General features: G+C 46.9%; 1 protein-coding gene across 1 annotated transcript; it reads right to left on the bottom strand.

Annotated features, from left to right (window-relative positions):
* Window positions 1–8534: 8534 nt before the first annotated feature.
* Window positions 8535–26234, bottom strand: LOC133447746 (NLR family CARD domain-containing protein 3-like). The gene is made up of 7 exons (XM_061726472.1): window positions 26210–26234; window positions 23524–25321; window positions 23010–23183; window positions 22678–22848; window positions 17935–17981; window positions 17529–17831; window positions 8535–8647 (listed from the first exon to the last, which is right to left on the bottom strand). The coding sequence occupies exons 1-7, from the start codon at window positions 26232–26234 to the stop codon at window positions 8535–8537; spliced, it is 2631 nt and encodes an 876-aa protein (XP_061582456.1).
* Between the last annotated feature and the right edge of the window lie 918 nt (window positions 26235–27152).

The raw sequence follows: 27152 nt of genomic DNA, 5'->3' as shown, positions 1-27152 counted from the left end.
AGTGGAATGACCGGAATTCCGGGATTATATGGAATGGACTGAAATACAAAGAAACAAACGGAAACTTGTGTTGTGTCTTGTCTGAATAATTGTTTCTTTATTGTATGTTGGTTATTTTGGAGCACTATCACATTGTTGTACGGGTTGAAGGTCTGTTTATTTTTGAGTTGAAAGTTATTTTTATTTGTCAGACGTGACTCTGACTGGCACCCCTTAGACCAGCCCGTTACAATATATATATATATATATATATATATATACATCATATATATATATACATCATATATATATATATATATATATATATATATATATATATATATATATATATATATATATATATATATATATATATATATATACATCATATATATATACATCATATATATATATATATATATATATATATATATATATACATCATATATATATACATCATATATATATATATATATATATATATATATATATATATATATATATATATATATATGATGTATACATATAACAAATGTTATCTGTTAAAATCTGTTTTATTTTGTTTTAAATAAAAATTGTAAACTTCTTTATATGTGATTGCTTAATTTACTAATGGTTAACTATGGTCAAGTAATGCTTATGAGGCAGTTAAGCATTAATAATGTGTTACCTAAGGGATAAATGTGTTACACTTTACAATAAGGGTCCAGAATAGTATTTACTAATGGTTAACTATGGTTAAGTAATGCTTATGAGGCAGTTAAGCATTAATAATGTGTTACCTAAGGGATAAATGTGTTACACTTTACAATAAGGGTCCAGCAAGCCTTTACTAATGGTTAAGTAATGGTTAAGTAATGCTTATGAGGCAGTTAAGCATTAATAATGTGTTACCTAAGGGATAAATGTGTTACACTTTACAATAAGGGTCCAGCAAGCCTTTACTAATGGTTAAGTAATGCTTATGAGCCACTCCTATACATTTATTAAGGTTTATGTCAGGTTACCGTTCATAAGGTCAGGTAAGCTACCTGATAACATACACAGCACCATTAGGAAATGATTACTTAAGACTCTAAATAGTTGTTTAATAATGCCCATCCAGTAAACATGTACACCATTAGTGAATGATTAGTAGATGTATTAGGTAGCTGTTACTTAATGCTTATTCACTCCAAATAAACGCCATTAGTAAATGATTACTAGGGACATTATTAACGTTTTACCTATGTATTAACTAATGTATTACTTAATACTAAGTAATGCATACATAAGGATAAATAATTACATCATGTAACGTTTATTAATGCTTACTAATGTATTAATTAACTCTGAGCAGTAGGCATTAAGTAACTGTTTATTAATGCATTAACTAATATGCTAATTAATGTTAAGTAATACATGATAATGGTTATTTAACTATTATTAAACTGTTAATTAATGCTTAATAATGCATTAACTAACTGTTTATTAATGCATTAACTAATATGCTAATTAATGTTAAGTAATACATAATAATGGTTATTTAACTATTATTAAACTGTTAATTAATGCTTAATAATGCATTAACTAACGTTAATTAAGGGACCCTTATTGTAAAGTGTTACCCACGCTTCTGTTAGAAACGCCCCCTGTTAGACACGCCCCCTGTTAGCAGGCCCGGATTAAGAGGGCAGGGGCCCCTGGGCAGAAATTCTTGATGGGCCCCCCCTCTCCCCCGAAAACACAAAAACATGCAAACAAACTGGGTTTTGAATTATGGACTGCTATTTGTTGGAAACACCTGTATCTTATACATGATTTACACTGATAGGGTACTGTCTGTATGATTACAATGGACAAAATCGGCACCTGCAGATATCCTCCATCATACAGGATTTACACATACTTGCAACTATGCTTTCCTCAGCAAGCAGCTACAATATCAAGACTATCAGCATATTGTTACTCATTACCATTTGCAAACAAAAGCTGCTTCATCTCCACAAATCCAGATTGTGGATTCAGAGTCAGATTCCTACATTATTCACACACAAACCCACATACACACACAAAATACCTGTGGCAGTCTCATTCCTGTCTGTCTCTGTCCTCTCCTTCTCATCTGTGTTTCAGTGTGGCTGTCACCATGTTCTGCTAATACTAAAAGGATGCAAAATAGCACTGGTCAACTAGACTAAAAGCCTTATGATATTAAATAAAAATGAAAAATAAATGTAATATAGGTTGTCCTAACACACTAAAACACACACTAAAACACACACACACACACACACACACACACACACACACACACACACACACACACACACACACACACACACACACACACACACACACGCGTATACACACACACACACACACACAATACCTGTGTGTCTCTCTCTCTCCTCTCCTCCTCCTCTGTGTTTCAATGTGGCTCTCATTTCTGGTTCATCTCTCTGTTTTTTCCCACATTCATCTCTCTCTCTTTCTCCTTCTCAGCTCTTTCTCCATTTTACTCCCATCTTCTTTTCTCATGATCACTCTCTCAGAAAGACTTGTTTCTTGCTTTCTTACTCGCAAACTCAGTCACAATCTCATCAAAGTCCAACTTCTTGACGAGCTGAGACTCAATGGCCATCAGCGCGCCGGGGGATGCTGCTTGTTGGATGTACGAGGCTTGTACATCCAACAAGCAGCATCCCCCGGCGCGCTGTGGCTACAACTAGCAACCGGCTGTGTCGCGCTTTGTCCGGCATCCTCCTCCGGAGGATCCGGCGGCAGGACCGGCTCCGGCGGAGCTGGCGCGGTGGTGGCTGTACCGGCGGAGCTGACGACGGCTCTTCCTCCTCATCCCTGCTTCTTTTTGAAAAAAAGTTGGATGGAAGGCACACTTTTTAAAAAAGTTTCCTCCCTCTCCTCCTTTTCCCTTTTCCGCTTTCTTTTACTACAACCGCTTCTCTCACTCATCTTTCTCCAATCAAACTCCTACACTCCCGCAACTCGGAGCTGTCAGTGCGGCGTTTATAAGGGCAGTGACGTCCGACTGCTAGCTGTTTGACCAATCAAAACATTCCATTTTAGTAAAAAAAAAAAATCAACGTGATTGTATTGGTTATATACAGTCTACGGGTTTCTCCAATTCTAGCTGCCCCAATCCATAAAAAAAAAAAAAAAAATTAAATTAATAAATTAAGAAAAAAAAAGAGGCTGGCCATGGGCCCCCTGATGCGCGTGGGCCCCTGGCCGCCCGCCCATAATGCCCATTGGGTAATCCGGGCTTGCCTGTTAGACACGCTTCTGTTAGACACGCTTCTGTTAGACACGCTTCTGTTAGACACGCCCCCTGTTAGACACGCCCCTGTTAGACACGCCCCCTGTTAGACACGCTTCTGTTAGCCACGCCCCCTGTTAGACACGCCCCTGTTAGACACGCTTCTGTTAGACACGCTTCTGTTAGACACGCCCCCTGTTAGACACGCCCCCTGTTAGACACGCTTCTGTTAGACACGCTTCTGTTAGACACGCTTCTGTTAGACACGCCCCCTGTTAGACACGCCCCTGTTAGACACGCCCCCTGTTAGTCACGCCCCCTGTTAGACACGCTTCTGTTAGACACGCCCCCTGTTAGACACGCCCCCTGTTAGACACGCCCCCTGTTAGACACGCTTCTGTTAGTCACGCCCCCTGTTAGACACGCTTCTGTTAGACACGCCCCCTGTTAGACACGCTTCTGTTAGACACGCCCCCTGTTAGACACGCCCCCTGTTAGACACGCTTCTGTTAGACACGCCCCCTGTTAGACACGCCCCCTGTTAGACACGCCCCCTGTTAGACACGCTTCTGTTAGACACGCTTCTGTTAGACACGCTTCTGTTAGACACGCCCCCTGTTAGACACGCCCCCTGTTAGACACGCTTCTGTTAGACACGCTTCTGTTAGACACGCCCCCTGTTAGACACGCCCCCTGTTAGACACGCCCCCTGTTAGACACGCCCCCTGATAGACACGCCCCCTGTTAGACACGCTTCTGTTAGACACGCCCCCTGTTAGACACGCCCCCTGTTAGACACGCTTCTGTTAGACACGCCCCCTGTTAGACACGCCCCCTGTTAGACACGCCCCCTGATAGACACGCCCCCTGTTAGACACGCTTCTGTTAGACACGCCCCCTGTTAGACACGCCCCCTGTTAGACACGCCCCTGTTAGACACGCCCCCTGTTAGACACGCCCCCTGTTAGACACGCCCCCTGTTAGACACGCTTCTGTTAGACACGCCCCCTGTTAGACACGCCCCCTGTTAGACACGCCCCCTGTTAGACACGCTTCTGTTAGACACGCCCCTGTTAGACACGCCCCCTGTTAGACACGCCCCCTGTTAGACACGCCCCCTGTTAGACACGCCCCCTGTTAGACACGCCCCCTGTTAGACACGCTTCTGTTAGACACGCCCCCTGTTAGACACGCCCCCTGTTAGACACGCCCCCTGTTAGACACGCCCCCTGTTAGACACGCCCCCTGTTAGACACGCCCCCTGTTAGACACGCTTCTGTTAGACACGCTTCTGTTAGACACGCCCCCTGTTAGACACGCCCCCTGTTAGACACGCCCCTGTTAGACACGCCCCCTGTTAGACACGCCCCCTGTTAGACACGCCCCCTGTTAGACACGCCCCCTGTTAGACACGCCCCCTGTTAGACACGCCCCCTGTTAGACACGCCCCCTGTTAGACACGCTTCTGTTAGACACGCCCCCTGTTAGACACGCCCCCTGTTAGACACGCCCCCTGTTAGACACGCCCCCTGTTAGACACGCCCCCTGTTAGACACGCCCCCTGTTAGACACGCTTCTGTTATACACGCTTCTGTTAGACACGCCCCCTGTTATACACGCTTCTGTTAGACACGCCCCCTGTTAGCCACGCCCCCTGTTAGACACGCTTCTGTTAGACACGCCCCCTGTTAGACACGCTTCTGTTAGACACGCCCCCTGTTAGACACGCCCCCTGTTAGACACGCCCCCTGTTAGACACGCCCCCTGTTAGACACGCCCCCTGTTAGACACGCCCCCTGTTAGACACGCCCCCTGTTAGACACGCCCCCTGTTAGACACGCCCATGGTTCGACATTTTTCCACTTTTTTTCTCAAAGTTTCAACTTTTTCCTCTTTTTTCCTCTTTTTTTCCTCTTTTTTCCTCTTTTTTTTCCTTCTTTTTTCCTCTTTTTTTCCCCTATTTTTTCCTCTTATTTTCCTATTTTTTCCTCATTTTTTCCCCCTTTTTTTCCTCTTTTCCCTCTTTTTTTCTTCTTTTTCCCTCTTTTTTCCCCTCTTTTATTCTTATTTTTCCCTATTTTTTCCCCCTATTTTTTCCCCCTATTTTTTCCTCTTTTTTTCCTCTTTTTTTCTTTTTTCCCTCTTTTTTCCTCTTTTTACCATTTTATTTTCCTCTTTTTCCCCTCTTTTTTTCCTTCTTTTTTCCTCTTATTTTCCTCTTTTTCTCATTTTTTCCCCTCTTTTTTCCCTTTTTTTCCTTCTTTTTTCCTCTTATTTTCCTCCTTTTTCCTCCTTTTCCCCTTTTTTTCTTCTTTCCCTAGACACGCCCCCTGTTAGACACGCCCCCTGTTAGACACGCCCCTGTTAGACACGCCCCCTGTTAGACACGCCCCCTGTTAGACACGCTTCTGTTAGACACGCCCCCTGTTAGACACGCTTCTGTTAGACACGCCCCCTGTTAGACACGCCCCCTGTTAGACACGCTTCTGTTAGACACGCCCCCTGTTAGACACGCCCTCTGTTAGACACGCCCCCTGTTAGACACGCCCCCTGTTAGACACGCCCCCTGTTAGACACGCTTCTGTTAGACACGCCCCCTGTTAGACACGCCCCCTGTTAGACACGCCCCCTGTTAGACACGCTTCTGTTAGACACGCCCCCTGTTAGACACGCCCCCTGTTAGACACGCCCCCTGTTAGACACGCTTCTGTTAGACACGCCCCCTGTTAGACACGCCCCCTGTTAGACACGCCCCCTGTTAGACACGCCCCCTGTTAGACACGCCCCCTGTTAGACACGCTTCTGTTAGACACGCCCCCTGTTAGACACGCTTCTGTTAGACACGCCCCCTGTTAGACACGCCCCCTGTTAGACACGCCCCCTGTTAGACACGCCCCCTGTTAGACACGCCCCCTGTTAGACACGCCCCCTGTTAGACACGCCCCCTGTTAGACACGCCCCCTGTTAGACACGCCCCCTGTTAGACACGCTTCTGTTAGACACGCCCCCTGTTAGACACGCTTCTGTTAGACACGCCCCCTGTTAGACACGCCCCCTGTTAGACACGCCCCCTGTTAGACACGCCCCCTGTTAGACACGCCCCCTGTTAGACACGCCCATGGTTCGACATTTTTCCACTTTTTTTCTCAAAGTTTCAACTTTTTCCTCTTTTTTCCTCTTTTTTTCCTCTTTTTTCCTCTTTTTTTTCCTTCTTTTTTCCTCTTTTTTTCCCCTATTTTTTCCTCTTATTTTCCTATTTTTTCCTCATTTTTTCCCCCTTTTTTTCCTCTTTTCCTTCTTTTTTTCTTCTTTTTCCCTCTTTTTTCCCCTCTTTTATTCTTATTTTTCCCTATTTTTTCCCCCTATTTTTTCCCCCTATTTTTTCCTCTTTTTTTCCTCTTTTTTTCTTTTTTCCCTCTTTTTTCCTCTTTTTACCATTTTATTTTCCTCTTTTTCCCCTCTTTTTTTCCTTCTTTTTTCCTCTTATTTTCCTCTTTTTCTCATTTTTTCCCCTCTTTTTTCCCTTTTTTTCCTTCTTTTTTCCTCTTATTTTCCTCTTTTTCTCATTTTTTCCCCTCTTTTTTCCCTTTTTTTCCTTCTTTTTTCCTCTTATTTTCCTCCTTTTTCCTCCTTTTCCCCTTTTTTTCTTCTTTCCCTAGACACGCCCCCTGTTAGACACGCCCCCTGTTAGACACGCCCCCTGTTAGACACGCCCCCTGTTAGACACGCCCCCTGTTAGACACGCCCCCTGTTAGACACGCCCCCTGTTAGACACGCCCCCTGTTAGACACGCCCCCTGTTAGACACGCCCCCTGTTAGACACGCCCCCTGTTAGACACGCCCCCTGTTAGACACGCCCCCTGTTAGACACGCTTCTGTTAGACACGCCCCCTGTTAGACACGCCCCCTGTTAGACACGCCCCTGTTAGACACGCCCCCTGTTAGACACGCCCCCTGTTAGACACGCCCCCTGTTAGACACGCTTCTGTTAGACACGCCCCTGTTAGACACGCCCCCTGTTAGACACGCTTCTGTTAGACACGCCCCCTGTTAGACACGCCCCCTGTTAGACACGCTTCTGTTAGACACGCCCCCTGTTAGACACGCCCCCTGTTAGACACGCTTCTGTTAGACACGCCCCCTGTTAGACACGCCCCCTGTTAGACACGCTTCTGTTAGACACGCCCCCTGTTAGACACGCCCCCTGTTAGACACGCCCCCTGTTAGACACGCCCCCTGTTAGACACGCTTCTGTTAGACACGCCCCCTGTTAGACACGCCCCCTGTTAGACACGCCCCCTGTTAGACACGCCCCCTGTTAGACACGCCCCCTGTTAGACACGCCCCCTGTTAGACACGCCCCCTGTTAGACACGCCCCCTGTTAGACACGCCCCCTGTTAGACACGCCCCCTGTTAGACACACCCCCTGTTAGACACGCCCCCTGTTAGACACGCCCCCTGTTAGACACGCCCCCTGTTAGACACGCCCCCTGTTAGACACGCCCCCTGTTAGACACGCCCCCTGTTAGACACGCCCCCTGTTAGACACGCCCCCTGTTAGACACGCCCCCTGTTAGACACGCCCCCTGTTAGACACGCCCCCTGTTAGACACGCTTCTGTTAGACACGCCCCCTGTTAGACACGCCCCCTGTTAGACACGCTTCTGTTAGACACGCCCCCTGTTAGACACGCTTCTGTTAGACACGCTTCTGTTAGACACGCCCCCTGTTAGACACGCCCCCTGTTAGACACGCTTCTGTTAGACACGCTTCTGTTAGACACGCCCCCTGTTAGACACGCCCCCTGTTAGACACGCCCCCTGTTAGACACGCCCCCTGTTAGACACGCCCCTGTTAGACACGCCCCCTGTTAGACACGCCCCCTGTTAGACACGCCCCCTGTTAGACACGCCCCCTGTTAGACACGCCCCCTGTTAGACACGCCCCCTGTTAGACACGCTTCTGTTAGACACGCCCCCTGTTAGACACGCTTCTGTTAGACACGCCCCCTGTTAGACACACCCCCTGTTAGACACGCCCCCTGTTAGACACGCCCCCTGTTAGACACGCCCCCTGTTAGACACGCCCCCTGTTAGCCACGCCCCCTGTTAGACACGCCCCCTGTTAGACACGCCCCCTGTTAGACACGCCCCCTGTTAGACACGCCCCCTGTTAGACACGCTTCTGTTAGACACGCCCCCTGTTAGACACGCCCCTGTTAGACACGCCCCCTGTTAGACACGCCCCCTGTTAGACACGCCCCCTGTTAGACACGCCCCCTGTTAGACACGCCCCCTGTTAGACACGCCCCCCGTTAACATCGGTGGGGGACATGATGGACAGATCGTCTGCGTACATCTGATGGTTTATCAGAGTTCCCGAACAGAAAACCTTGGACACCAGTGCCTCCACTAAAGGGTGAGGAGAGGCTAAACCAGTAAACCGTGTTGGTCGTACCAGTAAACCAGTAAACCAATAAACCAGTAAACCAGTAAACCAGTAAACCAGTAAACCAGTAAACCAGTAAACCAGTAAACCGTGTTGGTCGTACCAGTAAACCAGTAAACCGTGTTGGTCGTACCAGTAAACCAGTAAACCAGTAAACCAGTAAACCAGTAAACCGTGTTGGTCGTACCAGTAAACCAGTAAACCTTGTTGGTCGTACCAGTAAACCAGTAAACCAGTAAACCAGTAAACCAGTAAACCTTGTTGGTCGTACCAGTAAACCAGTAAACCAGTAAACCAGTAAACCAGTAAACCAGTAAACCAGTAAACCAGTAAACCAGTAAACCAGTAAACCAGTAAACCTTGTTGGTCGTACCAGTAAACCAGTAAACCAGTAAACCAGTAAACCAGTAAACCAGTAAACCAATAAACCAGTAAACCAGTAAACCAGTAAACCAATAAACCAGTAAACCAGTAAACCAGTAAACCAATAAACCAGTAAACCAGTAAACCAGTAAACCAATAAACCAGTAAACCAGTAAACCAGTAAACCAATAAACCAGTAAACCAGTAAACCAGTAAACCAATAAACCAGTAAACCAGTAAACCAGTAAACCAATAAACCAGTAAACCAGTAAACCAGTAAACCAGTAAACCAATAAACCAGTAAACCAGTAAACCAGTAAACCAGTAAACCAGTAAACCAGTAAACCAGTAAACCAATAAACCAGTAAACCAATAAACCAGTAAACCAGTAAACCAGTAAACGTGTTGGTCGTACCAGTAAACCAATAAACCAGTAAACCAGTAAACCAGTAAACCAGTAAACCAGTAAACCAGTAAACCAATAAACCAGTAAACCAGTAAACCAGTAAACCAGTAAACCAGTAAACCAATAAACCAGTAAACCAATAAACCAGTAAACCAGTAAACCAGTAAACGTGTTGGTCGTACCAGTAAACCAATAAACCAGTAAACCAGTAAACCAGTAAACCGTGTTGGTCGTACCAGTAAACCAGTAAACCAGTAAACCAGTAAACCAGTAAACCAGTAAACCAGTAAACCAGTAAACCAGTAAACCAGTAAACCTTGTTGGTCGTACCAGTAAACCAGTAAACCAGTAAACCAATAAACCAGTAAACCAGTAAACCAGTAAACCAGTAAACCAGTAAACCAGCAAACCAGTAAACCAGTAAACGTGTTGGTCGTACCAGTAAACCAGTAAACCAGTAAACCAGTAAACCAGTAAACCAGTAAACCAATAAACCAGTAAACCGTGTTGGTCGTACCAGTAAACCAGTAAACCAGTAAACCAGTAAACCAGTAAACCAGTAAACCAGTAAACCAGTAAACCAGTAAACCAATAAACCAGTAAACCAATAAACCAGTAAACCAGTAAACCAGTAAACCAGTAAACCAGTAAACCAGTAAACCAGTAAACCAGTAAACCAGTAAACCAGTAAACCAGTAAACCAATAAACCAGTAAACCAGTAAACCAGTAAACCTTGTTGGTCGTACCAGTAAACCAGTAAACCAGTAAACCAGTAAACCAGTAAACCAATAAACCAGTAAACCAGTAAACCAGTAAACCAGTAAACTAGTAAACCAGTAAACCAGTAAACCAGTAAACCGTGTTGGTCGTACCAGTAAACCAGTAAACCAGTAAACCAGTAAACCAGTAAACCTTGTTGGTCGTACCAGTAAACCAGTAAACTAGTAAACCAGTAAACCAGTAAACCAGTAAACCAGTAAACCAGTAAACCTTGTTGGTCGTACCAGTAAACCAGTAAACTAGTAAACCAGTAAACCAGTAAACCAGTAAACCGTGTTGGTCGTACCAGTAAACCAGTAAACCAGTAAACCAGTAAACCAGTAAACCAGTATACCAGTAAACCAGTAAACCAGTAAACCAGTAAACCAGTAAACCAGTAAACCAGTAAACCAATAAACCAGTATACCAGTAAACCAGTAAACCAGTAAACCAGTAAACCAGTAAACCAGTAAACCAGTAAACCGTGTTGGTCGTACCAGTAAACCAGTAAACCTTGTTGGTCGTACCAGTAAACCAGTAAACCAGTAAACCAATAAACCAGTAAACCAGTAAACCAGTAAACCAGTAAACCAGTAAACCAGTAAACCAGTAAACCAGTAAACCAGTAAACCAGTAAACCAATAAACCATGTTGGTCGTACCAGTAAACCAGTAAACCAGTAAACCAGTAAACCAGTAAACCAGTAAACCAGTAAACCAGTATACCAGTAAACCAGTAAACCAGTAAACCAGTAAACCAGTAAACCAGTAAACCAGTAAACCGTGTTGGTCGTACCAGTAAACCAGTAAACCAATAAACCAGTAAACCAGTAAACCAGTAAACCAGTAAACCAGTAAACCAATAAACCATGTTGGTCGTACCAGTAAACCAGTAAACCAGTAAACCAGTAAACCAGTAAACCAGTAAACCAGTAAACCAGTAAACCAGTAAACCATGTTGGTCGTACCAGTAAACCAATAAACCAGTAAACCAGTAAACCAGTAAACCGTGTTGGTCGTACCAGTAAACCAGTAAACCAATAAACCAGTAAACCAGTAAACGTGTTGGTCGTACCAGTAAACCAGTAAACCAGTAAACCAGTAAACCAGTAAACCAGTAAACCAGTAAACCAGTAAACCAATAAACCAGTAAACCAGTAAACCAGTAAACCAGTAAACCAGTAAACCAGTAAACCAGTAAACCAGTAAACCAATAAACCAGTAAACCAGTAAACCAGTAAACCAGTAAACCAGTAAACCAGTAAACCAGTAAACCGTGTTGGTCGTACCAGTAAACCAGTAAACCAATAAACCAGTAAACCAGTAAACCAGTAAACCAATAAACCAGTAAACCTTGTTGGTCGTACCAGTAAACCAGTAAACCAGTAAACCAGTAAACCAGTAAACCAGTAAACCTTGTTGGTCGTACCAGTAAACCAGTAAACCAGTAAACCAATAAACCAGTAAACCAGTAAACCAGTAAACCAGTAAACCAGTAAACCAGTAAACCAGTAAACCTTGTTGGTCGTACCAGTAAACCAGTAAACCAGTAAACCAATAAACCAGTAAACCAGTAAACCAGTAAACCAGTAAACCAGTAAACCTTGTTGGTCGTACCAGTAAACCAGTAAACCAGTAAACCAGTAAACCAGTAAACCAGTAAACCAGTAAACCAATAAACCAGTAAACCAGTAAACCAGTAAACCAGTAAACCAGTAAACCATGTTGGTCGTACCAGTAAACCAGTAAACCAGTAAACCTTGTTGGTCGTACCAGTAAACCAGTAAACCAGTAAACCAGTAAACCAGTAAACCAGTAAACCAGTAAACCAGTAAACCAGTAAACCAGTAAACCAGTAAACCTTGTTGGTCGTACCAGTAAACCAGTAAACCAGTAAACCAGTAAACCAGTAAACCAGTAAACCAGTAAACCAGTAAACCAGTAAACCAGTAAACCAATAAACCAGTAAACCAGTAAACCAGTAAACGTGTTGGTCGTACCAGTAAACCAATAAACCAGTAAACCAGTAAACCAGTAAACGTGTTGGTCGTACCAGTAAACCAGTAAACCAGTAAACCAGTAAACCAGTAAACCAGTAAACCAATAAACCAGTAAACCTTGTTGGTCGTACCAGTAAACCAGTAAACCAGTAAACCTTGTTGGTCGTACCAGTAAACCAGTAAACCAGTAAACCAATAAACCAGTAAACCAGTAAACCAGTAAACCAGTAAACCAGTAAACCATGTTGGTCGTACCAGTAAACCAGTAAACCAGTAAACCTTGTTGGTCGTACCAGTAAACCAGTAAACCAGTAAACCAGTAAACCAGTAAACCAGTAAACCATGTTGGTCGTACCAATAAACCAGTAAACCAGTAAACCAGTAAACCGTGTTGGTCGTACCAGTAAACCAGTAAACCAGTAAACCAGTAAACCAGTAAACCGTGTTGGTCGTACCAGTAAACCAGTAAACCGTGTTGGTCGTACCAGTAAACCAGTAAACCAGTAAACCAGTAAACCAGTAAACCAGTAAACCAGTAAACCGTGTTGGTCGTACCAGTAAACCAGTAAACCGTGTTGGTCGTACCAGTAAACCAGTAAACCAGTAAACCGTGTTGGTCGTACCAGTAAACCGTGTTGGTCGTACCAGTAAACCAGTAAACCGTGTTGCTCGTACCAGTAAACCAGTAAACCAGTAAACCGTGTTGCTCGTACCAGTAAACCAGTAAACCAGTAAACCGTGTTGGTCGTACCAGTAAACCAGTAAACCAGTAAACCGTGTTGGTCGTACCAGTAAACCGTGTTGGTCGTACCAGTAAACCAGTAAACCGTGTTGGTCGTACCAGTAAACCGTGTTGGTCGTACCAGTAAACCAGTAAACCGTGTTGGTCGTACCAGTAAACCAGTAAACCAATAAACCAATAAACCAGTAAACCGTGTTGGTCGTACCAGTAAACCAGTAAACCTTGTTGGTCGTACCAGTAAACCAGTAAACCAATAAACCAATAAACCAGTAAACCGTGTTGGTCGTACCAGTAAACCAGTAAACCGTGTTGGTCGTACCAGTAAACCGTGTTGGTCGTACCAGTAAACCAGTAAACCAGTAAACCGTGTTGGTCGTACCAGTAAACCGTGTTGGTCGTACCAGTAAACCAGTAAACCAGTAAACCGTGTTGGTCGTACCAGTAAACCGTGTTGGTCGTACCAGTAAACCAGTAAACCGTGTTGCTCGTACCAGTAAACCGTGTTGGTCGTACCAGTAAACCAGTAAACCGTGTTGGTCGTACCAGTAAACCGTGTTGGTCGTACCAGTAAACCAGTAAACCGTGTTGGTCGTACCAGTAAACCAGTAAACCGTGTTGGTCGTACCAGTAAACCAGTAAACCAGTAAACCAGTAAACCAGTAAACCGTGTTGGTCGTACCAGTAAACCAGTAAACCGTGTTGGTCGTACCAGTAAACCAGTAAACCAGTAAACCAGTAAACCAGTAAACCAGTAAACCAGTAAACCGTGTTGGTCGTACCAGTAAACCAGTAAACCGTGTTGGTCGTACCAGTAAACCAGTAAACCAGTAAACCGTGTTGGTCGTACCAGTAAACCGTGTTGGTCGTACCAGTAAACCAGTAAACCGTGTTGCTCGTACCAGTAAACCAGTAAACCAGTAAACCGTGTTGCTCGTACCAGTAAACCAGTAAACCAGTAAACCATGTTGGTCGTACCAGTAAACCGTGTTGGTCGTACCAGTAAACCAGTAAACCGTGTTGGTCGTACCAGTAAACCAGTAAACCGTGTTGGTCGTACCAGTAAACCAGTAAACCAGTAAACCAGTAAACCAGTAAACCAGTAAACCGTGTTGGTCGTACCAGTAAACCAGTAAACCGTGTTGGTCGTACCAGTAAACCAGTAAACCAGTAAACCAGTAAACCAGTAAACCAGTAAACCAGTAAACCGTGTTGGTCGTACCAGTAAACCAGTAAACCGTGTTGGTCGTACCAGTAAACCAGTAAACCAGTAAACCGTGTTGGTCGTACCAGTAAACCGTGTTGGTCGTACCAGTAAACCAGTAAACCGTGTTGCTCGTACCAGTAAACCAGTAAACCAGTAAACCGTGTTGCTCGTACCAGTAAACCAGTAAACCAGTAAACCGTGTTGCTCGTACCAGTAAACCAGTAAACCAGTAAACCGTGTTGGTCGTACCAGTAAACCGTGTTGGTCGTACCAGTAAACCAGTAAACCAGTAAACCGTGTTGGTCGTACCAGTAAACCGTGTTGGTCGTACCAGTAAACCAGTAAACCGTGTTGGTCGTACCAGTAAACCAGTAAACCGTGTTGGTCGTACCAGTAAACCAGTAAACCAATAAACCAATAAACCAGTAAACCGTGTTGGTCGTACCAGTAAACCAGTAAACCTTGTTGGTCGTACCAGTAAACCAGTAAACCAATAAACCAATAAACCAGTAAACCGTGTTGGTCGTACCAGTAAACCGTGTTGGTCGTACCAGTAAACCAGTAAACCAGTAAACCGTGTTGGTCGTACCAGTAAACCGTGTTGGTCGTACCAGTAAACCAGTAAACCGTGTTGCTCGTACCAGTAAACCGTGTTGGTCGTACCAGTAAACCAGTAAACCGTGTTGGTCGTACCAGTAAACCGTGTTGGTCGTACCAGTAAACCAGTAAACCGTGTTGGTCGTACCAGTAAACCAGTAAACCGTGTTGGTCGTACCAGTAAACCAGTAAACCGTGTTGGTCGTACCAGTAAACCGTGTTGGTCGTACCAGTAAACCAGTAAACCGTGTTGGTCGTACCAGTAAACCGTGTTGGTCGTACCAGTAAACCAGTAAACCGTGTTGGTCGTACCAGTAAACCAGTAAACCGTGTTGGTCATACCAGTAAACCAGTAAACCTTCTACTACATTTAAATGTATCTATTTATTTGCCCTCTAGTGGACATAAAAGTTACTGCATTTCAATGCATTTATTTACCCTCTAGTGGACACATAAATTACTGCATTTAAATGCATTTATTTACACTCTAGTGGACATAAAAGTTACTGCATTTCAATGCATTTATTTGCCCTCTAGTGGACACATAAATTACTGCATTTAAATGCATTTATTTACCCTCTAGTGGACATAAAAGTTACTGCATTTCAATGCATTTATTTGCCCTCTAGTGGACACATAATTTACTGCATTTAAATGCATTTATTTGCCCTCTAGTGGACACATAAATTACTGCATTTAAATGCATTTATTTTCCCTCTAGTGGACACATAAGTTACTGCATTTAAATGCATTTATTTGCCCTCTAGTGGACATAAAAATTACTGCATTTCAATGCATGTATTTGCCCTCTAGTGGACACATAAATTACTGCATTCAAATGCATTTATTTGCCCTCTAGTGGACACATAAGTCACTGCATTTAAATGCATTTGTGTGCCCTCTAGTGGACACATAAATTACTGCATTTAAATGCATTTATTTGCCCTCTAGTGGACATAAAAGTTACTAAATTAAAAGGACTTTATTTGCCCTCTAGTGGACATAAAAGTTACTGCATTTAAATTACTTATTTGCCCTCTAGTGGACACATAAAGTACTGCATTTAAATTACTAATTTGCCCTCTAGTGGACACATAAGTTACTGCATTTAAAGTACTTATTTGCCCTCTAGTGGACACATAAGTTACTGCATTTAAATGCATTTATTTACCCTCTAGTGGACACATAAATTACTGCATTTAAAGTACTTATTTGCCCTCTAGTGGACACAAAGATTACTGCATTTAAATGCATTTATTTGCCCTCTAGTGGACACATAAATTACTGCATTTAAATGCATTTATTTGCCCTCTAGTGGACATAAAAGTTACTGCATTTAAATGCATTTATTTGCCCTCTAGTGGACACAAAGATTACTGCATTTAAATGCATTTATTGGCCCTCTAGTGGACACAAAGGTTACTGCATTTAAATGCCTTTATTTGCCCTCTAGTGGACACATAAATTACTGCATTACAAATACCCTCCATCCATCCAGACCAGGTCTCATCCCTCCATCCATCCAGACCAGGTCTCATCCCTCCATCCATCCAGACCAGGTCTCATCCCTCCATCCATCCAGACCAGGTCTCATCCCTCCATCCATCCAGACCAGGTCTCATCCCTCCATCCAGACCAGGTCTCATCCCTCCATCCATCCAGACCAGGTCTCATCCATCCATCCAGACCAGGTCTCATCCCTCCATCCATCCAGACCAGGTCTCATCCCTCCATCCATCCAGACCAGGTCTCATCCCTCCATCCATCCAGACCAGGTCTCATCCCTCCATCCAGACCAGGTCTCATCCCTCCATCCATCCAGACCAGGTCTCATCCCTCCATCCATCCAGACCAGGTCTCATCCCTCCATCCAGGAGTTGGAGGTCAGAGAGGAAGAGGAGTCATCACTTCATCTTCACTCGGTTTCTAACGCTGATGTTTTTTATTTCAAGAGTACTTGAATACTTTTACACATGCTGCTGATGTTTTTACATGTTGGATGTTACATGAATATTTCCATCTTCTCACTTCATTTTTACATCAACAAACTTGAAAACTGAAGGAATCAAATTAAAACAATCAGATAAATCAATCAAATATTGTACAAACTGGAAAAGTTGAATGTAAAATGGAAATGTTTAGATTTGAAGCTCAAACTTTCTTTCAGGGAAGAAACAAGATTCTAAGAATCTAAACGTGAAGTAAAACATGAAAACATTTAGAGACAGAATCCAGAATAGAACAAGAATAATGAGATAAAAATCTAATTCATGATCAAACATCAACAATCCAATAAATTATTTAATGTTTAAATGTCAAAAAAGATCAAATAAAAATACAATAAAGCAAAAAACTAAAGATAAACAGTGATTATCTTCATCATCATCATCATCATCATCATCATCATCATCATCATCATCATCACCATCATCATCATCATCATCATGGAGACACTGAGGAACCAGAACCAGAGTCCAAGTCCAGGATCCAACAGAGACAGTTTCTCTGAGCGGAGACTCTGGAGACTAAACTGGACACAGAGACACTGAGGAACCAGGACTGGACCAGGCCCAGAATCTAAATCCAGCACAGAGAGGTTCAGAGAAGCTGGTGTTGAAGGTGTGGAGGTGGATCAGTCTGTCAGAGACGACTTTATAGAAGGACAGAGTTCCAGCAGGAACGTCCACGTAAACTGCTGCTCTGCCAGAGTCTGGACATGGAGATGAGGAGGTGATGGGTGTTAGTCTTTTATTGTGAAAGACACTGTACCGACCACCTGAATAACAGTCCAGACTCCAGGAATGATCGTTTCTTCCAAACCCACAGTCATAAGAGTCTCCTTTCCTGCTGATTCTTCTGTAACTCACTGATACATAAACAGCTCCTCTCCTCTGGACCTCCCAGTAACAGCGACCCGTCAGAACTTCTCTACACAGCAGCTGAGGCCAGTAATCAAACCTGTCTGGATGATCAGGATATGACTGATCCTCCTCCACATACATCATCGTCCTGTTGTTGTCAGACAGTTTGATGCCCTTGTTTACTGTGTTTGTGTCGATGGTGAGTTGACAGGAATCTGATGGAGAGAACAAACAAGCAGCTGCAGTTATTATTGATCAGTTATTGATCACTGATGGACTCATGAAGGAGTGAAGATGGTTGAATAAAAACACACTTACACTTCCTCAGACCTGGTGTCAGCCATCGTTGTCCAGCAGGCTCCACCCTGGAAGGAGGAGGAGGATCAGACCAGATCAGTCTCTCTCAGAGGAAGCAGAGATGTCAGAGCCCCCCCCCCCATCACCTGTTGGACACTCCCGTATCCACTACACCCCCCCCCCCCATCACCTGTTGGACACTCCCGTATCCACTACACCCCCCCCATCACCTGTTGGACACTCCCGTATCCACTACACCCCCCCCCCCCCCATCACCTGTTGGACACTCCCGTATCCACTACACCCCCCCCATCACCTGTTGGACACTCCTGTATCCACTACACCCCCCCCCCCCCATCACCTGTTGGACACTCCTGTATCCACTACACCCCCCCCCCCCCATCACCTGTTGGACACTCCTGTATCCACTACACCCCCCCCCCCATCACCTGTTGGACACTCCTGTATCCACTACACCCCCCCCCCCCCCATCACCTGTTGGACACTCCCGTATCCACTACACCCCCCCCCCCCCCATCACCTGTTGGACACTCCTGTATCCACTACACCCCCCCCCCCATCACCTGTTGGACACTCCTGTATCCACTACACCCCCCCCATCACCTGTTGGACACTCCCGTATCCACTACACCCCCCCATCACCTGTTGGACACTCCTGTATCCACTACACCCCCCCCCCCATCACCTGTTGGACACTCCTGTATCCACTACACCCCCCCCCCCCATCACCTGTTGGACACTCCTGTATCCACTACACCCCCCCCCCCCCATCACCTGTTGGATACTCCCGTATCCACTACACCCCCCCATCACCTGTTGGACACTCCTGTATCCACTACACCCCCCCCCCCCCATCACCTGTTGGACACTCCCGTATCCACTACCCCCCCCCCCCCCCATCACCTGTTGGACACTCCTGTATCCACTACACCCCCCCCCCCCATCACCTGTTGGACACTCCTGTATCCACTACACCCCCCCCCCCCATCACCTGTTGGATACTCCCGTATCCACTACACCCCCCCCCCCCATCACCTGTTGGATACTTCCGTATCCACTACACCCCCCCATCACCTGTTGGACACTCCTGTATCCACTACACCCCCCCCCCCCATCACCTGTTGGACACTCCTGTATCCACTACACCCCCCCCCCCCCCATCACCTGTTGGATACTTCCGTATCCACTACACCCCCCCATCACCTGTTGGACACTCCCGTATCCACTACACCCCCCCATCACCTGTTGGACACTCCTGTATCCACTACACCCCCCCATCACCTGTTGGACACTCCTGTATCCACTACACCCCCCCATCACCTGTTGGATACTCCCGTATCCACTACACCCCCCCCCCCCATCACCTGTTGGACACTCCTGTATCCACTACACCCCCCCATCACCTGTTGGACACTCCTGTATCCACTACACCCCCCCCATCACCTGTTGGACACTCCTGTATCCACTACACCCCCCCCCATCACCTGTTGGACACTCCTGTATCCACTACACCCCCCCCCATCACCTGTTGGACACTCCCGTATCCACTACACCCCCCCCCCCCATCACCTGTTGGACACTCCTGTATCCACTACACCCCCCCCCCCCCCCATCACCTGTTGGACACTCCTGTATCCACTACACCCCCCCCCATCACCTGTTGGACACTCCTGTATCCACTACACCCCCCCCCATCACCTGTTGGACACTCCTGTATCCACTACACCCCCCCCATCACCTGTTGGACACTCCCGTATCCACTACACCCCCCCCCCATCACCTGTTGGACACTCCCGTATCCACTACACCCCCCCCCCCCATCACCTGTTGGACACTCCTGTATCCACTACACCCCCCCCCCCCATCACCTGTTGGATACTTCCGTATCCACTACACCCCCCCCATCACCTGTTGGACACTCCTGTATCCACTACACCCCCCCCCCCCATCACCTGTTGGACACTCCTGTATCCACTACACCCCCCCCCCCCCATCACCTGTTGGATACTTCCGTATCCACTACACCCCCCCATCACCTGTTGGACACTCCCGTATCCACTACACCCCCCCCATCACCTGTTGGACACTCCTGTATCCACTACACCCCCCCATCACCTGTTGGACACTCCTGTATCCACTACACCCCCCCATCACCTGTTGGATACTCCCGTATCCACTACACCCCCCCCCCCATCACCTGTTGGACACTCCTGTATCCACTACACCCCCCCATCACCTGTTGGACACTCCTGTATCCACTACACCCCCCATCACCTGTTGGACACTCCTGTATCCACTACACCCCCCCCCATCACCTGTTGGACACTCCTGTATCCACTACACCCCCCCCCATCACCTGTTGGACACTCCCGTATCCACTACACCCCCCCCCCCATCACCTGTTGGACACTCCTGTATCCACTACACCCCCCCCCATCACCTGTTGGACACTCCCGTATCCACTACACCCCCCCCCCATCACCTGTTGGACACTCCTGTATCCACTACACCCCCCCATCACCTGTTGGATACTCCCGTATCCACTACACCCCCCCCCCCCATCACCTGTTGGACACTCCTGTATCCACTACACCCCCCCATCACCTGTTGGACACTCCTGTATCCACTACACCCCCCCCATCACCTGTTGGATACTCCTGTATCCACTACACCCCCCCCCCATCACCTGTTGGACACTCCTGTATCCACTACACCCCCCCCCATCACCTGTTGGACACTCCCGTATCCACTACACCCCCCCCCCCATCACCTGTTGGACACTCCCGTATCCACTACACCCCCCCCCCCCCCCCCCATCACCTGTTGGACACTCCTGTATCCACTACACCCCCCCATCACCTGTTGGACACTCCCGTATCCACTACACCCCCCCCCCATCACCTGTTGGACACTCCTGTATCCACTACACCCCCCCCCCCCCCCATCACCTGTTGGACACTCCTGTATCCACTACACCCCCCCCATCACCTGTTGGACACTCCCATATCCACTACACCCCCCCCCCATCACCTGTTGGACACTCCTGTATCCACTACACCCCCCCATCACCTGTTGGACACTCCTGTATCCACTACACCCCCCCATCACCTGTTGGACACTCCCGTATCCACTACACCCCCCCCCCATCACCTGTTGGACACTCCTGTATCCACTACACCCCCCCCCCATCACCTGTTGGACACTCCTGTATCCACTACACCCCCCCATCACCTGTTGGACACTCCTGTATCCACTACACCCCCCCCATCACCTGTTGGACACTCCTGTATCCACTACACCCCCCCATCACCTGTTGGACACTCCTGTATCCACTACACCCCCCCATCACCTGTTGGACACTCCTGTATCCACTACACCCCCCCCCATCACCTGTTGTACACTCCTGTATCCACTACACCCCCCCCCCATCACCTGTTGGACACTCCTGTATCCACTACTCCCCCCCATCACCTGTTGGACACTCCTGTATCCACTACACCCCCCCCCATCACCTGTTGTACACTCCTGTATCCACTACACCCCCCCCCCCCCCCATCACCTGTTGGACACTCCTGTATCCACTACACCCCCCCCCCATCACCTGTTGGACACTCCTGTATCCACTACTCCCCCCCATCACCTGTTGGACACTCCTGTATCCACTACACCCCCCCCCCATCACCTGTTGTACACTCCTGTATCCACTACACCCCCCCCCCCCCCATCACCTGTTGGACACTCCTGTATCCACTACACCCCCCCCCATCCCCTGTTGGACACTCCCCAAAGCAGAGTGTCCTACCTGAGTGTGTCCTACCTGAGAATGTCCTACCTGAGTGTGTCCTACCTGAGAGTGTCCTACCCGAGTGTGTCCTACCTGAGTGTGTCCTACCTGAGAGTGTCCTACCTGAGAGCGTCCTACCTGAGAGCGTCCTACCTGAGGACGTCCTACCTGAGAGCATCCTACCTGAGAGCGTCCTACCTGAGAGTGTCCTACCTGAGTGTGTCCTACCTGAGTGTGTCCTACCTGAGAGTGTCCTACCTGAGTGTCCTACCTGAGTGTGTCCTACCTGAGGGTGTCCTACCTGAGAGTGTCCTACCTGAGAGTGTCCTACCTGAGTGTGTCCTACCTGAGAGTGTCCTACCTGAGAGTGTCCTACCTGAGTGTGTCCTACCTGAGTGTGTCCTACCTGAGAGAGTCCTACCTGAATGTGTCCTACCTGAGAGTGTCCTACCTGAGTGTGTCCTACCTGAGTGTGTCCTACCTGAGAGTGTCCTACCTGAGTGTGTCCTACCTGAGAGTGTCCTACCTGAGAGTGTCCTACCTGAGAGTGTCCTACCTGAGAGTGTCCTACCTGAGTGTGTCCTACCTGAGTGTGTCCTACCTGAGAGAGTCCTACCTGAATGTGTCCTACCTGAGAGTGTCCTACCTGAGTGTGTCCTACCTGAGTGTGTCCTACCTGAGAGTGTCCTACCTGAATGTGTCCTACCTGAGAGTGTCCTACCTGAGTGTGTCCTACCTGAGTGTGTCCTACCTGAGAGAGTCCTACCTGAATGTGTCCTACCTGAGAGTGTCCTACCTGAGTGTGTCCTACCTGAGTGTGTCCTACCTGAGAGTGTCCTACCTGAGAGTGTCCTACCTGAGAGTGTCCTACCTGAGAGTGTCCTACCTGAGAGTGTCCTACCTGAGAGTGTCCTACCTGAGTTTCCTACCTGAGTGTGTCCTACCTGAGAGTGTCCTACCTGAGAGTCTCCAGTCTCCAGCGGGGATCCTCCAGTCTAGACAGAAGCTTCCCTGCTGACTCCCCTGGATGGTTGTAGCTCAGGTCCAGCTCTCTCAGGTGGGAGGGGTTGGAGGTCAGAGCTGAGACCAGAGAAGAACTTCCTTCCTCTGAGATCAGACAGCCTGACAGTCTGCAGACACACAACACAGGTCTATGCATGTTATCTGCTCAAGTGTCCTGCTGCAGACACACAACACAGGTCTGCTGCATGTTCTCTGCTCAAGTGTCCTGCTGCAGACACGTTTAGCAGCAGGTTCACTGGACCTGGAGAAGACTTGAATGAATCCTGACCTGAGAGACTCCAGGTGACAGTGTGGACTCTCCAGTCCAGGACACAGCTTCTTCAGTCCAGAATCCTGCAGGTCGTTGTTGCTCAGGTCCAGTTCTGTCAGACTGGAGGACTGAGAGCTGAGAACTGAGGACAGAAGTGGACAGATGTCCTCTGAGAGGTTACAGTCACTCAGTCTGCAGATGGAAGAAAAGAACAACCAGGTTATTTCACTGTTGTGGAAGAAAATGTAGTTGTGTCTCTAACTGTTCTGCTGGTCTTCAGCTCATCCTGTCCCCCAGTACAAACATAAATGAAAGTGTTTCCTTGTCAGAGTTCATGCTAGTGTGTGGTTTTAGGTCCAACGTGTCATTAAAGTCTCTGGAAATGAAAGAACCAGCGTAAATTCACCCATGTGAGGTTGTGCTGAAAAAAAACCCAAACAAGTGAAGAAAACATGAAATCTGAGGTAAAACCAGACGTAGTCAGAAACTAGCCTCCACTCCAGAGGTCCAACATGTGTCTGTTGGTACTTACAGAGCTTTCTTGGAGGCTTTGACTACCGGCAGCAGCCTCCGTAGAGCCTCCTCTGAAGCTGAGAACTTCTTCAGGTCAAACACTTCCAGATCTTCTTCTGATGACAGTAAGATGAAGACCAGAGCCGACCACTGAGCAGGAGACAGTTCATCTGTGGAGAGACGTCCAGACCTCAGGGACCGTTGGACCTCCTCCACCAGAGACCGATCGTTCAGTTCATTCAGACAGTGGAACAGGTTGATGCTTCTCTCTGCAGACATTTCCTTACTGATCTTCTTCTTGATGTATTCAACTGTTTTCTGATTGTTCTGTGAACTTCTTTGGTTTGATGTCATCAGACCTCGTAGGAGGTTCTGATTGGTCTCCAGTGAAATACCCAGGAGGAAGCGCAGGAACAAGTCCAGGTGTCCGTTTGGACTCTGTAAGGTCTTGTCCACAGCTTTCTGATAGAAGTGAGTGTCTGCTCTTGTTTTAAACAACCTGAAGGTTATTCTCTGTTCTTCCAGCAGGTTGACTCCAGAGTTGGTGAAGGTCAGATGGACATGAAGAGCAGCCAGAAACTCCTGAACACTCAGATGGATGAAGCAGAAGACCTGGTCCTCGTACAGGCCGCTCTCCTCTCTAAAGATCTGGGTGAACACTCCTGAGTACACTGAAGCCTCTCTGACATCGATGCCACACTCTGTCAGGTCTCGTTCATAGAAGATCAGGTTTCCTTTCTGCAGCTGCTCAAAAGCCAGTTTTCCCAGAGACTCCACCATCTTCCTGCTCTCTGGACTCCAGTGTGGATCCCTCGCAGCTCCTCCGTCATACTTGACCTTCTTCAGTTTGGCCTGGACCACCAGGAAGTGGATGTACATCTCAGTCAGGGTCTTGGGCAGCCGCCCTCCCTCTCTGGTTTCCAGGACGTTCTCCAGGACTTTCTCCAGGACCGTAGCAGTGATCCAGCAGAAGACTGGGATGTGGCACATGATGTGGAGGCTCCGTGATGTCTTGATGTGGGAGATGATCCTGCTGGTCTGCTCCTCTCCTCTGATCCTCTTCCTGAAGTATTCCTCCTTCTGTGGGTCAGTGAACCCTCTGACTTCTGTCACCATGTCAACACACTCAGGAGGGATCTGATCGGCTGCTGCGGGTCGTGTGGTGATCCAGAGACGAGCAGAAGGAAGCAGGTTCCCCCTGATGAGGTTGGTCAGCAGCACGTCCACTGAGGTGGACCTTCTGGGGTCACTGACGATTGTAGATTTGTGGAAGTCCAGAGGAAGTCGACTCTCATCCAGACCGTCAAAGATGAACGTGACCTGGAACTCTTCAAAGCTGCAGATTCCTTTGGTTTCAGAGAAGAATCGATGAACTAGCTCCACCAAGCTGAACTTCTCCTCTCTCAGCACATTCAGCTGTCTGAAGGTGAATGGAAGCAGGAACTGGATGTCCTGGTTGGTTCTGCCTTCAGCCCAGTCCAGACTGAACTTCTGTGTTAGGACTGTTTTCCCGATGCCGGCCACTCCCGTCGTCATCACCGTTCTGATTGGTCCTCCTCTTCCAGGTGGGGGTTTAAAGATGTCTTCCTGTCTGATGGCTGTTTCTGCTCCGTCTGGTTTCCTGGAAGCTGCTTCAATCTGTCTGACTTCATGTTCATGGTTGACCTCTCCGGTCCCTCCCTCTGTGATGTAGAGCTCCGTGTAGATCTGCTCCAGAAGAGTTGTCTTTCCTGCTTTAGTGATCCCCTCAGACACATGCTGGTACTTCTTCTTCAGCTTAGACTTCAGCTGCTTGTTACAAACTGCAACTAACGTACCTTAATGAAAGAACGTAAAGACAGAGATTTAGTGTTTTATGAAGTTCACTCAACAACTTAATTCTGAAAACAATCAAGATCTGAACATCCGCTTATCAGCTGTAACTGTACGACGAGCTGTACAATATTGAGTATATCGCTTTTAAAACACCTCTGAACATTCAGGACGTGGAAGTGACAAGAACAGCTGGTTTTCTAGAACCAGGATGTTAGCAGTACAGCCTTGATGGGTTGTGGGTTGAAGTGGAAAGTCCAGGTTTAAGACTTGGAGTGGAATTGGTCCCCACAGTTGCTATCAGAGCACATCAGGTTGGTATCTCAGAAGTCTGGAGGATGGACGAACACCTCAGATCCTTAATTGTGTTCTTAGACACCCTCCTAAGCAAGGTGCGACCAGAGACTTGTCTGCAGAAATGTTTAGGTGGGTGTTGATATAAATGTATATAAAAACTGGTCTAATTTGTCTCAGCATCGCCGTTTCAGGTGTCGCTACCCAAATAACATATGAACATCCCTGACAGCTCTGCAGCTCCGTCAGCATTTGATTAACATATGGTGGATGTGTTTATAGTCCAAAATCGTGGAGATCAAGTAAAGGAAGAAAGTGGGAGATGGTTTGGACACATAAAGAGGAGGAATGGTAAATACACGAGTAGATAGATAATGGAGACGGAGCTGGTGGGCTGGAGACAAGCGACTATTCCCTTGTCTTCCCAGAGAAAAAGACCTTCTCCACTCCAAATAGTTTCTACTAAGTTGCCGCACTTCAACAACAATCTCTCTGAATGTGGACAAAACAGATTGTTGTGGACTTCAGGAAAGCTCACTCCCATCATGCTCTTGTTTCTATCAATGGTGCAGCACGAAGTTCCTGGGTGTGCACGTCACCTCTCCTGGGACACCAAGACGGCATCACTGGCCAAGAAGGCTAAAGAGCACCTCTACTTCCTCCTTAAACTGAGGAAAGCCAGAGCCCCATCAGGAGCAGCTTCTACAGAGGCTCCAACGAGAGCATCCTGACGGGAGGGAAACACACCCATTTCACAGTTTTTGTGAATGAATGAATGAATGAATGAATCAATGCGACTGACCGGGACCATTTACCTGTTGCACCAGCTGGAGAGACTGGATTGTCTTGGACAACAGGTTCTGGCGAGGAATTTTCTGTTGGAGGTCAATGAAACATATTATTATCAGTTATTGTTTAAACAGGATAAAATCTTCATAGTAAGATGGTTTTTGTGTTTTTTCCTTCTCTACAACAGACCTTTATCACTTTTCATCTTCTTTAAAATCGTCTCGGCCACCTCTCTGGTATTGTGGGAGAACCTCTTTATCATCAGATCTACTGTTTCCAATCTTTTCGCATGCTCCAGATAACACACTGGGATCGGTTTGAAACCATCCTTTGATTCTTCTGCATTCCTCAGATACCAGTGGAATAACTTCAGCCCACTGGAGTCTAAATCCTCCAAAGTGTCCTTCAACCACATTTTTACCTTAAAGAAAGAAATCATCATAAATGAAGTCTTAAAATCTGAATTCTTGACAGATAATCAGATGGACTTGAACAAACTCAGGAACATCCAGAAATCTTAAAATGGGTTACAGACCAGTGTTTCCCAACTCTGGCCCTCAAGGGTCGCTGCCCTGCATGTTTTAGATGTTTCCTGCTCCAACAGGCCCACGTTTGGACCTGCAGGTCTTCTTGGCAGGAGCAGACTCCAGCCAACCCAGTAAAACCAAAGATGAGTCTGGCAGTCAGCTGGACCAGTGACCCTGTTGCGTCCAGTCTGGTAGTAATGGGCTTCCGATCGTCTACATCGATGTC

The sequence above is a fragment of the Cololabis saira genome, chromosome 7 (genome assembly GCF_033807715.1).
Source record: "Cololabis saira isolate AMF1-May2022 chromosome 7, fColSai1.1, whole genome shotgun sequence".
NCBI lineage: Eukaryota > Metazoa > Chordata > Actinopteri > Beloniformes > Belonidae > Cololabis > Cololabis saira.
Note: the sequence above shows the minus strand (reverse complement) of the source record. Positions and strands in the feature narration are given on the sequence as shown.